Here is a 15,158-nt window from a genome sequence, read left to right on the forward strand (position 1 = left end):
CAGGCTTCGCCTTGCTCACTCCCATATCCCATCTTCAGCTCTAGCACATAGGGGCTGGTTTAATCTAAAATCCTCGAGGATTAGACTCAACAAGTAAAAGTTTAAATAACGAATCCCATGAAACTGACACTCTTCCGACACTGTTACTGATAAAATCCCTGCTCTAATTTAACTGCATAAAAAGCCAACCTAGTCAACACGTGCAGTGTATTTCGTATTGTTAACACACCGAGACTCGAATTCCAAAACCGCCTTTCAGGAAACGCGAACCCTTCTACGCCTAGTGTTTGCTCGGCGTCCGCACAACCTGCCTTCAAGAGCCCACGGCAAACACCCCTGAGCAAACAACGCATTCCACCTCCCCTGGGCGGCGGGACTCCGGAGTTCTTTCAGTTCAAAGCGGCAAAAGGGCCTGACTTAAGTCCATTACACGCCTGTGCCTGACCCCCGTCACCCGCCCGCAGGGTCCGCGCGACCCGCCCCCGACCCACGCCCCAGGGACGCGGGGGGAAGACATCCGGGGAGCACTAATAAGCCATCCACCTGTCAGCCTCAAGTCCAAGAGAAAATTCTGGGATAGCTGCTTCACGGCTTGCAGTCTAAACAACTTAATGATTTCTCGAATCGTGGGTAACGGCGGGAGACGGAAAGTGCCGAGCGTCCTGGACGCGGCCATGAGCCCCGACCCCGCCGCACAGGTCTCACGCAGGTCCTTCCCCGCGGTTCCTTAAGTGAAGGTGGGCGAAGAGCCGGGTAGCACTATGGCCCGCCTCCGGGCCTGCCTTATTGGTCAGACGTACCCCGCCGGAAGCGATGGGACGCGAACAGGAAGTCCAGGCGCACACATGGCGCATGCTCCCCGTCCGGTTAAGCGCGGTGAGGTCTGGGTACACGCTGGTTTCCGCACGTGAGGGCGGGGGAGGCGTCTACGGCGCCGGGCCTCTAGTGGTTGGGCGGTGGCCGGAGCGGCCCGGGGCGGGGGCGGGGCGAGGCGGGGCCTGGGCAGGAACGGGGAGGGTCGGATCCAGGGATTGGTGGATGAAGTTCTCCAGGTGGATGGGCGTACCTACAGCCTCTCTGTGAGGGGTCGCGGGTGATTAGAGGCAAGACTGTTGATTGCTAATAAGTCTCTTATGGTTAGGTGTTTTTAGAACTTCAGCACTGCAGGTGCGGGGTAGCAGGTTTCTAACTTCTCTTGGCCTTATTGTTACTATTTTTCTTTTAATCTGTTAAGTGAACATAATATCTGCTTTAAAATTGTGGCGCTGAGAGAGGTCACCTGGCGTGTAGATCCAGAACGTAGAGCAGTGCATGCTGTGTGGTAAAGCCGCAGTCAAAGATGGCAGTTATTGCTATAATTATCTGGCAGGTGAATGCGGCCCAGAGGAGTTAAACAACGTCAGCACAGCTTGTTCGTGAGAGAGCCAGAGTAGAACCCAACTCCCGTCCCTTCAAAATGTCATCAATTAGAAAAACCGCTTTGTTTAGTACTTTAGGCTTTAGGAAGTGTTTTCGTGTATATATAAAATACTTGTTTTTGAACCTTTCACTAACAGTGTTGTGAAATAAATAGGGTAAATATTACTAGCCTCCGTTTAGAGCGGAGGAAACAAAAACTTTAGAGAGGTGAGATACCCTAATGAAACTCACAAAGCTAGAAAACTGTAGAACCCAGATCCAATCTAAGTTTCCTGATGCGTGTGGTGGCTGCTCTTTCTGCTAATCTGCCTACGAATTGAGTATTGTTTGTCGCCTCTTGCATAGCTCCCCAGACTTTTCTTATTGCCCCTTCATCCTGCAAGCCTCCCTTTGTAGCAACTGGAAAACGAAGGATGAAAGGGAAGGAAAATTAAACATGATAATACTGATAATAGCTAACATTCACTGAGCTTTTCCAAAGTATCAGGCTTCACAGCCGAGTGCTTTAGGACCATCATCTCCTTAATTGTTACAAAAGATTAAGTCTTAGAGAGGCTCAGCAATTTGCCCTAGGCTGCCCAGATAAAAAGTGGTAGAGTCAGGATTTAAATTCACAATTCTGTGTCCAGAGCCTGCTTTTTAAGCAGTGCAGTGGAGAGGTCATATGACTTGCCTAGGATGGAAAACAACAAAGCAAAGAAAGATATTAAAAATCTCTCTGATAGATGGGAGAATTTAGCTTTTCTAACCCTGTTTTTTTGTGAATTGCTCATTGGTCACAAGTGAATGATAAAATTTTATATTTCTCAGAATAGTAAATTTAAAATAAATCTAATGCAAAGCCAAGTAACTGTGGGTATGATTTGGAAATGAGGAGTCCATTGAAATCCCAACGGAAAACCCAGCCACCTGCTGTTATAGCTATATTAAAAGGAACTGTAAGATAATCTGATCTGATCTACCTCCTAGCTTTAGAAAATTGGGAAGTGACTCCCATAAAGGTGAGGTGATTTGCCCAAAGTGGCACAGAAATGTAGGCTGAAAGTCTAGACCCTTGATTCAGAGCCCTTACTTTCCACAGTAAGGGCTGGGAAGGTATTCATTCACAGTTATATTCAGTTTCATTTATTCCTCACAACAGTCCTATGTGGATGAGATTATTATCCTTATTTCTGTGAAGAAATAGAGGGAGATGAGGTCATTTGACTTAGAGAGAAGACTTAACCTGAGTTCTTTCTTTTCTGAGTTCTGATCTTGTCCACACCCCTCAAGGATTAAATTATTTTAAAGTTAATTATTTAATTAATGTATGTTAATTTTAAAATAATCTTATTTTAAATATATAGAATCTGAATATGAATATAAACTTGAATTTATAGTTTTCATATGACTAACTAAAACACAACTACAGTGAATACATATTTAAAGCTACAAAAGCAGTACAGATGAGGCATGATGTTAAATCACTGCTCTTGATGCAGACTGGCAGGATTCTGTTTTTTTAAGTTCAGCTTTGCCAAATGCTATAGTGTACCACGTAATGATGGAATTTTCTCATCAGTTTTCTGGATCCAAACTACCACCAAATCTTCGTTCAGAAGTTTTGCCATTGTCGCTTGCCTTTATCTTGGAGGAATATGAAAGCTACGTGTTAAGTCAGCTTGTGTCTGTTTTCATTAGCTTCGAAACAAATGAAGTCCAATTACTTGGCACTAATGCTATCATGAGTACACATGTTGCATGGCAGTTAGAAGGAGGGTATTCAGATGATCCAGAATGTGCTCACGTGAACTTTTTAAAAGATTAACATTAGCATAAAAACAACAAAAATTTAAACGGCAAAAACAAATTTACATGGAGAATTGGTGGATTCCGAAGAATTTGTTTCCACATCTAAATATGAGAATTATTGTCTTATGCCATGCTGTCTTAATAATCAATATTTGAGAGGTGATGACCTTTTATTCCCAAAACAGTTACTTCAGTTAATTCTCATTTCAATTCCGTGGTGGAGGTTTATAAAGATATTCAGTGTGCCCTGCTATGCTGCCAGCAAGGGCACAGCTCAAACTCCAATCTTCTGACTCGGCTAGGCTCTTTTACCTCTGGTGTGTATTAAATAGTTGCTGAACTGAATTTAAAAATTCCACCTTAAGAGAATCTTCCAAGTTTCTAATAGTTCTTGAGATCTAATTTTTATCATCATAAATATCTCATCCTCAGTCTTTTAGTTTTCAGAAAATTTTGCATAACTCCCTGCAAAGCCTATGAAATCAGCAGGGGGTGTTTTAGTAGTGTATTTCACATATTATTGCAAACAGTTTTATCCCTTAAAAGAGACGTATGCAGTTTCATGAGTTTTGAAGCTTTGAAGTATCTGCTTCATCTAGATACAAATTTTAATATGCTAAAATATTATAATTAATACAGAAATTCCTAGCCCCACCTATCAGTGCAGATGAAGAACTGCAAGTGATTTCTACTAAACTATAGTACAGAGTTCTAATCCTCATAAATCCCAGAATGGTTATATGGGAAAATTACTTATCATTTTAGTATTATTTTAATGAAAATGCATAGGTGACTTTGTTTGGTATAAGTAACTTAGTGTCTATTCACAGAAAAAGTGCTAATTCTAAAAGGTGGTCATTTTACAGTTCCCTGAAAGAGACTTGAAAGCCACAAAAAGCAGTATGTTTCTGCCATGTGGGAATTTTCAGAGAAAATTAAATGTGGCCAGGAATTGCCAAACTGAAGTTTTTCAAATGACTATTATGGTATGTAGAGCGCCCTTTTCTGATAGTATTTTATAATATTCCATGTGACATGACTCCATGCTCTAGAGAAATGTTGAGATACATGTTGCACTATTTAGTTTTTTTTTTTAATGACTGTTTGTCATTTAACAGTCATTAAACATTGACTGTTTGATGCCCACTGTTCACAAAGGAATCTAGTGACCTACCTAGAGGGAAGAAGGGAATACATGGTAATTCTGAGCAGACAGACCAAATGCTTACTCTTTGCAGATGGAAGCAGGGCAATGATGGCAAGCAACACAGGCTAATTGCCTGAGGGAACCATGTGAGAGTTACACTATTTTTAAAAAATATAGTGTTTATCACTGTTACAGGCAGTATTTGAAAGCCCGCTGATTATCCCCAAAGATCTGTGAACTGTTGTCAAGTATCCTAATGAGGTGGTGAGAGCAGGCAACCCTTACCACTCAGGATGACTCAGAGCTGGGGGTAGGGATTTTTCCTACGGAATAAAGCAGATCTTTTTGTGAATGAAGAAGAAGTCAACATATGCTAAAGGCATTGCAAAAATAATTAGCTTGTATTATATCAGTTGTTTATTAGTTTAAGCCTCAACATTTAATTGGGAGAAAAAAAGGTTAAGAATAAATAAAACTGTGAATATGAATACATTTGCATTTAAGGCTTTTCCATGCATTAAAAAATTTACGTGGGAACAAACTGCTCTGTGAATGAGGAGACCCTGTGAACAGCCAGTAAATGGGTCTCCCTGGGCATCTCGGTGACAACTCCCTGTCCCTCCCCAGCAAAGGGACTACGGGGTGGACTAGACCCTCAGTCAGGCCACATCTGTTCCTTCTTTCTCTGTTCTAGGTTCCCTCTCCTTGCCCATCTCTAGCTCAAGCCCCAAAGACCAAAGAGTGTAGGCCGAGGCCATAGGAGCATGGCAGTGCCGGCAGGCACATACCTGGCCTGGGATCCTCATTCTTGTCGGTACAAGTTAGTGAGTTGTAATTCACAGCAGCGGGCTGCCTATTCCTCCAGCTGAGAAGGGATTGGTGAAAACAGAAGGAAGAAGGATGGAGGGGCTTGGTCAGAGGAGGAGGGCCAGAGCAGCTCTGTTGGAACCCTGTCCTTTCCCTTGTGGCCCACCTGGAGCCCAGTGCCTTCAGACTGCCGTTGAATTTACCATATTCCTCTGTCATACTATACTTCCCCTCTCCTAAACTGTCCAATCGTCGATTATTTGGGTGAGCCCCATGTAACCCCAAGGGCCTTTAATTTAGCCTATTCAATACTTCTGTTGTTCTTTTGTGAGGGCAAGGAAGGATGAGTGGTTCTAATTAGGCAGAAAGGTTTAGGTAACAGTTATATTAAACCAAATCAAGTGCCAGTGCAAAACAAAGTATTAAATTATCATTACAAAATGCTAAATCATGTTTTGAAGTGTATACACATAGTATTGTGACTGAAATCCTGTAATTGTAGACTATATAAAAAACAGTTTGCTCATGAGACTTGCACATGGGAGAGACAGTGGGGAGGGAAATGAGAGTGCTGGCTTAGGGCTGTAATAACTGTAATCATTAATTTATATTGTATTGTGTTCATTATATTACACAGTGTCATTATATTAACCATATTTTATCACATTGTACCATATCATACTATAATTTATATATTATATTTTGAGTTAATAAGCTTTTGTGGTTTCACTCAGGAATCCAATCATGACTTAAACTATTATTTCTATTAAAAATGCCTCCCAAATTCCAGTGAATTTACAAATAATCTGCCACAAATAATCAACCTGAACTCTGGTAACCGTTTCTGTCATTCTTATTCTCTTATGCTGAAATATGCAGCCACTCCATATCCCTTTTATATACTTTTCAAACTTTTTAGACTGTGATCCACAGTAAAAAAATGCCTTTTACATTGTAACCCTGTACACACATACTGTCACACGCAGACGTTTCATAGAACACTTAACCTAACTATGTGTGATCCAATCTATTTCCTAGTCTATTCTTTTTTAATCATTTATCTTTTTTTTCTAAAAAAATGATTGTTACAATATATTAGTTTCTACTGCTCAATGATGGATTCTGACCTGCAGTTTGTAACACACTGTCTTATTTTCTTATTGTCCCCTAAGCCTAAGAAGTGTATCAGGGTCTACTCTTCCAAGGTCTCTGTCAGTTTTCCTTCATTCCCCTGTGATGACTAACTCATGTGACATTTTTCTTTCCTTCTAAGTTTTGGAAATGCCAGCAGTGTAGGTCACTATCACATACAGTAGGTGGGTAATTCTTTTCTTGAATAAATGTATAGAGTCCCAACTTAATTTATTGTAAAATATAATGATTCGTGTCATAACAGAAAGATCATATACTGTTTTCTCACTCTCTTAAATGAATTGATTTTGGGACGTCTCATGATACATTTCCATTCTTGTATATTAAGTGGAAGACAGAGCATTTTGCTTCTTTTCTGTTGCAGGATTAAGGTCTCGTATATCATGTTCACTGTTAGAAGGAGCCTTGGGAAGACATGGAAGCTTATACAACTTGGGAGGCTTTCTTTAAGAAAAAGAATAAAAAATGATGAATATAAAATTAGATATGAGAGTCATTATTTATTTGGAATAATGAAAGAAATTACAAGCATGACAAATAGCACACACATCACAACATCTGAAAAGTAATGTAATGTTTTTACGAATTAACTCCTTTCAAATTGCTTTCCTAATTTTTCCCTGACACTTTTGGAAGCAAATTCTTTGGTGGTTTTTTCATGTGAGGAGGTTTTGAGAATATCTTCCATAGAGAGAATAGAAAGATAATTGAGTGTTTCCTCCACTCTGATTGATTAAAACTTGGTTTTCATTTTTGATAGTTTAGAGACATTTATTGCAGCTTCAAACTCATTATTGGCAATGTCACGTAAATAGGATTGTTGTCAAATTTGGAAAATCTCTTTTAAGCTTTTTGCGTATATGATCTGTATATAGGGCATTTCAAGTTTTTTTGTGCTGTGTCTAATCTTAAATCCTTTGAATTGATGACACTCGTTAACAAATTTGTCATAGGCATCCTCATTGTAATGACGTATTATGAGTTCGTATTAGAGTCACTGATGTCAGTATTTGGTGTCAGATAATCAAGATATTTAATTTTTTCCAATGTATTCATATGATTCACTTCTCCTTATTAATTGGGTTATCAAATAGTCCATAAACCTATTCCTTACTTCTACTCAATTTATTTATTCCTCTTAATAAATTACTGCATTTGATATGATGAATTTTCTGGTTGCAATTCACTTCTTGATATAAGAATAATTTCTATTGACTTTATTGCTCTATTTATCACTCTATTGCTTTTGTTTCTTACTATTTTTTAATCTAAATTTTCTTTCAGCTCTTTAAATACACAAATTTAAAGATAACAGAAAGCATACTCCATATTCACACAAATCAGGAGTCTATAATTTTGCATTTGTTTTACTGAAATGTTCTAAAACATCTTTCCAAAGTTCAATTAAAATATGTATTCCTAACTCACCTTCCACTTTCGCCAGACTCCCAAAGTGGTCTCGGCCACCAGAACATCACCTGGACAGAGACAATGGTCTTAACTGTGGTTAAAATGCCTTACGTTTGCAAATTTTACAAAAACGCACAACCATGTGAGTATATTTCCAGGGACCCTCCCAGGGCCTTGCAAGAGGTTTTTTCAAGTCGAGGCCTGTCGCTTCAACTTCCCAAGCTTCACGGCTTATCTGCCATGTGCAGGAACAAGGGCCAGGCTGAAGGACCTCTGGGAGACACTGTTATTAGAGGACCAGTCCTGCCACCAAGGCAGAACCAGGGCTTCTTTACAGTATGAATATCGTAGCTTGTAGCACCTCAAAATCAGATCCTGAGGCAAAGATGTGGATGCAGGTAGGTTATATGGGAGGTAATTCCAGGAAGGACAGAGGAGGAAATGGGAAACCTGTGATGGGAAAGGGAGAAAAGTTAATTAAATGTGGTTAAAGAGTAGTTTAATGCTAGGGCTCTAGGACAACTAAGCCTCAATCTCGCTGAGGACACGTTGAAAAACTTTGTGAAGCCTAGCTCATAGTTTTCCCACTAGAAGCTGGGGAAGCTGCCCCAAGCCCTCAAAATGGAGGACAGCAGTGGAGGCGGGAAGCTGTCAGTCCGCCTGGAATCACAGCTGCAGGTAAACTTAGGAGGATACAGGGACACGGGGTGGGGCAGGAACTCACAGCACCTGCTGCCCTGTGCAAACCCTATTCCCCCTGAGAACTTAGGAACTCAGAGTTTTTCAGAGTGATAAGGAATCTTCAGTGTTGTGGACCTTTCTTATTTTATTACAACGACTTTGAAGTTAGAGGGAAGGGAGTCCAAAGACAATGAGGACGCATCCCAACTTGCCAAAGAAAGTTCTCTAATGCCTGCAATCAAACCGTAGAATCAAGACGTTCTGAGCTAGAGATAAGTATTTATTTTCCTTAAGCCAAAAGAATACACTTGGAGGGCTTCCCTGGTGGCGCAGTGGTAGAGAGTCCGCCTGCCAATGCAGGGGACACGGGTTCGTGCCCTGGTCCGGGAGGATCCCACGTGCCGCGGAGCAGCTGGGCCCGTGAGCCATGGCCGCTGAGCCTGCGCGTCCGGAGCCTGTGCTCCGCAGTGGGAGAGGCCACAACAGTGAGAGGCCCACGTACTGGGAAAAAAAAAGAATACACTTGGAATTTCTAATTCCCTTCACTGAAATTCATCACCTCCTAAATATCATATAAACAAAAGTGGTGAAATATTTTTATACCTGTCCACAAGGAACAGTTCGTTCATGAGAATGAAGTTTGCCTTTCAAAGGGCTCCTCTGATGTGGACTTATTTTGAAGAAGGGAAAAATTGACCACTTCATTCTCAGATACTGTTGTCACCTATTAAGACTAGAGTTATGATAAATCAAGGCGTCAAACGAAAACATTTTTACATGGGGCTGGTCTTGTAGGAGAATGAATGCCAGGCTAAGTTAATAAAGCTGGGTTCTTGTCCAAATTTGAGCAGCTCTGTGATCCTTGAGAAGCCATTTCCCTACTCTGTGCCTCAGTTTCCCCATCTGTAGGATAGAGAGTTGGATTGGTTGACCCTGAAGTTCAATCCCAGGTGTGAGGCACTGTTGTTGAAAAAATGAAGAGTGTAGCATGTCATGAGGCATTGTGGGCTTGATCAAAGAAATTCACCTTTCTGACCTTCCATTTTCTCATCTGAAGAATGAAGGGGCTGGGTTAGCTATCTTTAGGGACATTTCTGTTCTATATAATCCAATGAAATAAAAATGTGCGTGTGTGTGGGGAAATCTGGAAGGATGCACAGAGGGAAGACCAGCCTGGCCACTTGGTGGTGATCTTGTTCTACATTAAGAAAGATTTTCTAGCTTTTTCCAATAGTGCTGAAGTTTGAGTTAACTAAGCATAGTGAAGATAGATTTTCCAAAGGATACTGAAATAAAATCAGGTCGGCAAAACCTCCCAGAATTATGGAGGAATGACAATAAACAGCAATGCCAAATAAGAGACATAAAATCTCTATAGTCAAGGCAGTAAAACATAGAGGGGGACGTGAGAGTTGTGCTTTGGGTATTATTTAAAGGAATAGAGGGAGAGGAGTACACTGTACATTTATATAGTTTTTGGAAAACATGGTTTAAAAATTAACCCTAACATTTCAAGATTTAACTTGTAAAATAACCGAATACCTTAAAACTGCGTTGCAGCATAAAAGTCTAAACCACAAAATCTAAACCAAATCAATGAACGCAATATTTCTTTGGTCTGAATCTAAAGGAAACACATAAGGGAATTGTAATTTTGTTCCAATATTTTAATATTAAATAAAAGGAACAAATCTATAAGTTTTGAGCTTTTCCCCATTTTATAGGAGAGTGTGTCTCTATCAGGCCACCTAGCTTACCTTTAAAACCTTGGGACGATTGCTTCTGGAGTAAATGAACTGCACTGGTATCTGCAGGGCTTCGAGTCGAGGTCCGTTTCTGCGGAGATAAACGAGCATCAGTAGGAACGCAGGGGTGGATAAAGGCTTTCTGATTGCAGCGCTGCCCACCTCTATCTCTAGAAAAGGTTATATTCAAAAGAAAAACAATCTCCCCAGTAAAGCACCAGTGAAGATGGAGGAGCTTGTGGAAAAGGGCAACGATGGAGAAACTTGACTCTTGCATGAATCCTTCACCCTCCCATATTGCACATGGCATCTCGTATTCAACGTGATAAGCTGAGAGACGGTGGGAGGAGACACAGGCCCTGGCCTGCCATTTGCCACCACTGACTCCTCTGCTCATCTTCCCCTCTGGTTTTCTTTCTTATCCTCCCTCTGAGGTGGACACAGGTTTCCTCTGAAGGCCGAAGCGTGGGCCTTGTGGCTTTGGTTGCCATGGCTGCTTCTTTTCTCCCCTTTCCTTTGATACATTAGCTATTAGCTTACATAATCCTCTCACAGGAGGATGTCCCTATTCAAAAGAAAAAGAAAGTTAGAGCGCTAAGTAACCTTTAACAATGAATAGCATTCATTATGCATTTGCTTAATGACACAAAGGCTTTGTTTGCTCTGTTTCAGGTGATAACAGCAGATCAAAGACACGGGACCAGAATGCACTTTCGAAGAGCCAGCAGAGACTGTATGGAAATAATGCTTAGCATTTATGTCGCACTTTATACTCTCAAAGGAGTCTGCAATTATTAATTAATTATCCCACACAATAGCTCTAGGAGGAAGGTCAGTGTCATTAGCTCTATTTTACAGACGAAGAATCAGATAGCAGTTAAGTGATTTCCCCCCAACATTTAAAGATCTCCTGTCAAAACAGATCCGAGGGTAGGGGCTGCAAGTAAGTTATGAAGTGGCTGAAGGCTAAACAGACCAGAGCTGCCCCTGGTGCAGGTTTTACTTCCTTTGATCTATCTTCTGAAAACCCTCTGAACAGATTTATGTTCTGGACTTGTGGACTGCCTCCCCATGGTTCCTCTTGCGTACTTGTCTCTTCTACATCTCTGCTGTTTTGTATGTAATTTCATTCCCCTTTCTTTCATTCATTCATGAACCTTAATTGGGTACTTAATGTAGTTGAGATGGGCAGGAAGAATGGAAATGAACAACTGACTCTTCAAATGGTCCCTACCTTCCTGCACACACAGTTAGGAGACATTTGGTTCTGCCCCAAATGGCCATGGAGACAAAAGGTCCTTGAAATTTGATCCTGTCTAAAACCTTTGGGCGTCGACCGAACATGTTCAAGGATGTTTTGGATAGGAAAAAATTTCAAGGACCTTTGGTATGGACTAAATGTCTTATGGACCAAATGTCCTGCAGGGACACACACACACATCCCCATCCTGGAGGACACTGGAGGAGGGAGTAGAGTCCCCCTTGTGGAGGGAGGAAGGGCAACACTCAGGTGATTCTCCTCAGTAGTAGTAGGCAACCTACTCCACTTGCCAGCTAGTCAAGCAGTAGAGCTCCTGAGGGACCCCAGGGGAGAGAGAATGTAGATAAGGTGTCCTGAATGTTGGTTATTTCACACTTTTTGCCTTAGGCTTGGCCTTCTATTGGCTAATCTGATAAACTCAAATTCTGCAGCGTTTTAATTATTTGTGTGAATGTCTTCTTTTTCTTAATAGGACTCCAACCAATTTGAAAATAGAGACTAATTCTTGTAGCCTGTAGCCATTGCAGGAAATAATGGCATGAATAGCTACTGTGTATTGAGTGCTTAGTTCTCTACAATGCTGCCGTTAGGTAAGCCTCACCATGACCTTTGAGGCAGGTATTGTTATTAACCGTTTTTTTTGTTAACAGTTGAGGAAAGAGAGACTAAGAAAGTTTAAGTAATTTGCTCAAAGCCACATGGTTCTTTCAGCCATTTGAAAGGAATTTAATGACCTATGCTTTGTGCTAAGCATAGAGATCCAAGTGGTGAGCAAAACAGTCATGGTCACTCCCGATTTTAGCTTATTCTTGTGCTCATAACTTGCTATCTCTGACACTGAGCAAATTATTTAACATTTCTAAGCCTCTCTTTCCTCATGTGTAAAGAGAGAAAAATAATAATATCTTCTCCATCATAGGGTTGGTGGAGGAATCAGGGCTGCTGCTAGCTCACAGGACATCTTGGCCTAAATTAGAGAAAGGTTCCCACTCTCAAGTAAAACATCTTTTTGAAGTTAGTATAGTATATATTTCTCATTAATTACAATGATACAAACATAAAATAATTCTGAATAAATAATAGAAATCAAATTATTCAACAATATAATACATGATTTGAATTTTTAATCACAATAATTAAAAAATTAAATTTAAAAATACAAGATATGTAACAATCCCAAAAGTTTAATAGCAGTTAATTATGAAATTTCCATAGCAACAAATAAACAAGTGCTCTAATGTAATTAGCAGATCATTACATAGTAATCTCTAATTTATATCAATTTAATACTCACTGTATATTATTAATGCTAAATTAATATTAGTTACTACCTAGTTATTTGTATCATAATGAAAGTGCCTATATGTTTAAAATAGGAACTCTACAATCCCACTTGGCACAAAAAACGCATGGCAGAGTATGTGAACTGCAGTGTATTGACACTGATAGAGATTTTTATAAAATGTTAAGATACTAAGCAGTAATTCAGTGAGAAAAGCAATTTCTTATTTAGAAACATAGGTTACTTTGAATTTTGTTAGATCATCAAGATATTTTAATAATCAAACATATTCTTCTTTCGTAAGTCCAATCAGACAGTGATAATATTCCAATCCTATTGAAAAAAGACATTTTATAGTCATCTGCCACAAAACTGCCTTAATAAATATATAGCTCACTCATCTCTGAAGTTAACAAAGTTATGATAAAAATACAAAAAAATTACAGAATCATAAGATGGCTATGATGTGACAGTCTCCTTAGATTTGCTACTTTTGTGCAGTGTACAACCTAAAGCACGTAGGCAGTGGTTTGGGGCAGGATTACAAGAGATAATTCTAGAAAGTACTTAGCATTCATGGGAACTATCATACACTGAGTGGTCAAGGTTAGTTTTTTATCTTTAGTTATTTAACCTACATAGGATTTGAGGTGCTGCAGGATTAAAATGCTCTTGCCCAAATCTTAGCTCCCTTTTTGATTAGTACTGAATATACATCGTCGGTGTGGATAATGCAGTTTAAAGAGTGATGCTCAACTAAACTGCACAAAGACTTTCTCAGCTGACTCCATCTCCTCCCCTCACCAGCACCGCATTACAGCAGGCATGACTATAATTATGGGATGTATGGTGCTTTGTTATCAGTGGAGGTTGATTGCTCATTCTCAGATTCACTACAGAGAAACATTCACATTGTGGTTTGTTTCAATGTTCTGCTTTAGTTCTCCTAATGGCAGCAGACTGGGAAAGGAGCCCCAGTGCTGACTGCTAAAGGATAAATAACCAGTAGCCCAAGTGGGTATGCTATACAGGGATCGTCAAGGGAAAGAAGTGGGAGTCCTTTAATGCTCAGAGGTAACTATATTTAAAGAAAAGGTAAAAATAGAACTTTGTGATGTGATTTAAAATGATTTAGGAGAAAAAAGGAGTCAAAGGTATAGGAGACATTTTCAGATAGAGAAGATTTAGCCAAAATACTTCCATTATGATCAGGAGACTATGAAAACATGAAAAATAACCAGCAGGAAGTGATGTGGGAAAGGTCAGGCACACTGGTTTGGGAAGCAGTGCAGCAGATAAACGTGAAAACGGAAAGCTGAAATTTAAAGTTGACGGTGTAAGAATGAGGTGAAAGCAGAGAAACAAGTGGACGAAACCAAGCATGACATTTCCACACACCGCAGCAGGTGGGCGTGCATTCAGGACCTTCTGCAAGACGTTGAAAGGAAAGAGAGCTAGTTGAAGGGAGAGAGTTCCTCCACTTTGGTATTGTTTGCTTTATTTTTAGAAAGTTACTTTGTTTTAAAGACCATGTCACAGTATTTTCAAAGGGCTTTGTCTTTCTTTCTTTCTTTTTTTTTTTTTTTTTTGCGGTACGCGGGCATCTCATTGTTGTGGCCTCTCCCGCTGCGGAGCACAGGCTCCGGATGCGCAGGCTCAGCGGCCATGGCTCACGGGCCCAGCCGCTCCGCGGCATGTGGGATTTTCCCGGACCGCGGCACGAACCCGCGTCCCCTGCATCGGCAGGCGGATTCTCAACCACTGCGCCACCAGGGAAGCCCCCACTTTGTCTTTTAAAAATAATTTTAAGCATTGTTAGTTATATGGGGTTAATTGTTAGTTATATGGGGTTATCCCTCTCTTTAATGAGAAGGGGAGAGAGAGAGAGGGAGAGAACAGCAGACACAAAATGAAGCGATAGGAAGAATCTTTCTAGCAAGGTGAGAGGTGATTGCTGTGATAAGTAAGCAAATGCTAGAGAGAAGCAGAGAGAGATGGGGAATAAATGAGAAGCCTAACCTCTGAGGAAGTGAAATCACCAATAATAGGAACATTTTAAAAATTATATATATATGGACTTCCATACTTGTATATCTGTCTGTCTATATTTATAAAATCAAGAATAGTTAGGTCAGGTAAGGGCAAACATTTTCCTGCAAAGTAGTAAATATTCTGTCATGTAATAAATACTTTAGGCTTTGTGAGCCATACAGTGTGTGTTTTAACTATTCAACTCCGCCATTGTAGATTTAAAGCAGCCAAGGGCAATATGTCAATGGCTGAGGGTGTCTCTGTTCCAATAAAACTTTATTTACAAAAACAGATATCAGACTGGATTTAGCTGGTGGGTTATAGTGTGTTGAGCCCTGATCTCAGGAGTCTAATCCCCTCATTTCCAGATGAAAATAGGAGACCCAGAGCATTTCAGGAAGCTACCCCAGGCGTCACAACTCAGTAGTGGGA

At 40.3% G+C, this 15,158-nt stretch overlaps 1 protein-coding gene and 1 long non-coding RNA gene across 4 annotated transcripts in view; both read right to left on the minus strand.

Moving 5' to 3' along the window:
* TFB1M (transcription factor B1, mitochondrial) overlaps window positions 1-749 on the minus strand; it is a 61,937-nt gene extending 61,188 nt beyond the window's left edge. For 2 of the 3 annotated variants that reach the window (XR_004529300.2, XM_033867881.2), the window contains exon 1: window positions 544-748. Coding sequence is in view for 2 of the 3 variants with exons in the window: in XM_033867881.2 (XP_033723772.1) it covers window positions 544-676 (133 nt within the window). In the remaining variant the exon portion in view is untranslated. Of the gene's footprint in view, window positions 1-543 lie in introns of all 3 variants that reach the window. The other variant, XM_033867882.2, reaches the window with a different exon arrangement.
* A 5,838-nt stretch (window positions 750-6,587) lies between these two features.
* Window positions 6,588-12,089, minus strand: LOC141276048 (uncharacterized). Its single transcript, XR_012324931.1, has 3 exons — window positions 10,165-12,089; window positions 7,745-7,794; window positions 6,588-6,760 (listed from the first exon to the last, which is right to left on the minus strand). It is a non-coding gene; the product is annotated as an uncharacterized lncRNA (long non-coding RNA).
* Between the last annotated feature and the right edge of the window lie 3,069 nt (window positions 12,090-15,158).

This window comes from Tursiops truncatus, chromosome 12, assembly GCF_011762595.2.
Source record: "Tursiops truncatus isolate mTurTru1 chromosome 12, mTurTru1.mat.Y, whole genome shotgun sequence".
NCBI classification, from domain to species: Eukaryota; Metazoa; Chordata; class Mammalia; order Artiodactyla; family Delphinidae; genus Tursiops; species Tursiops truncatus.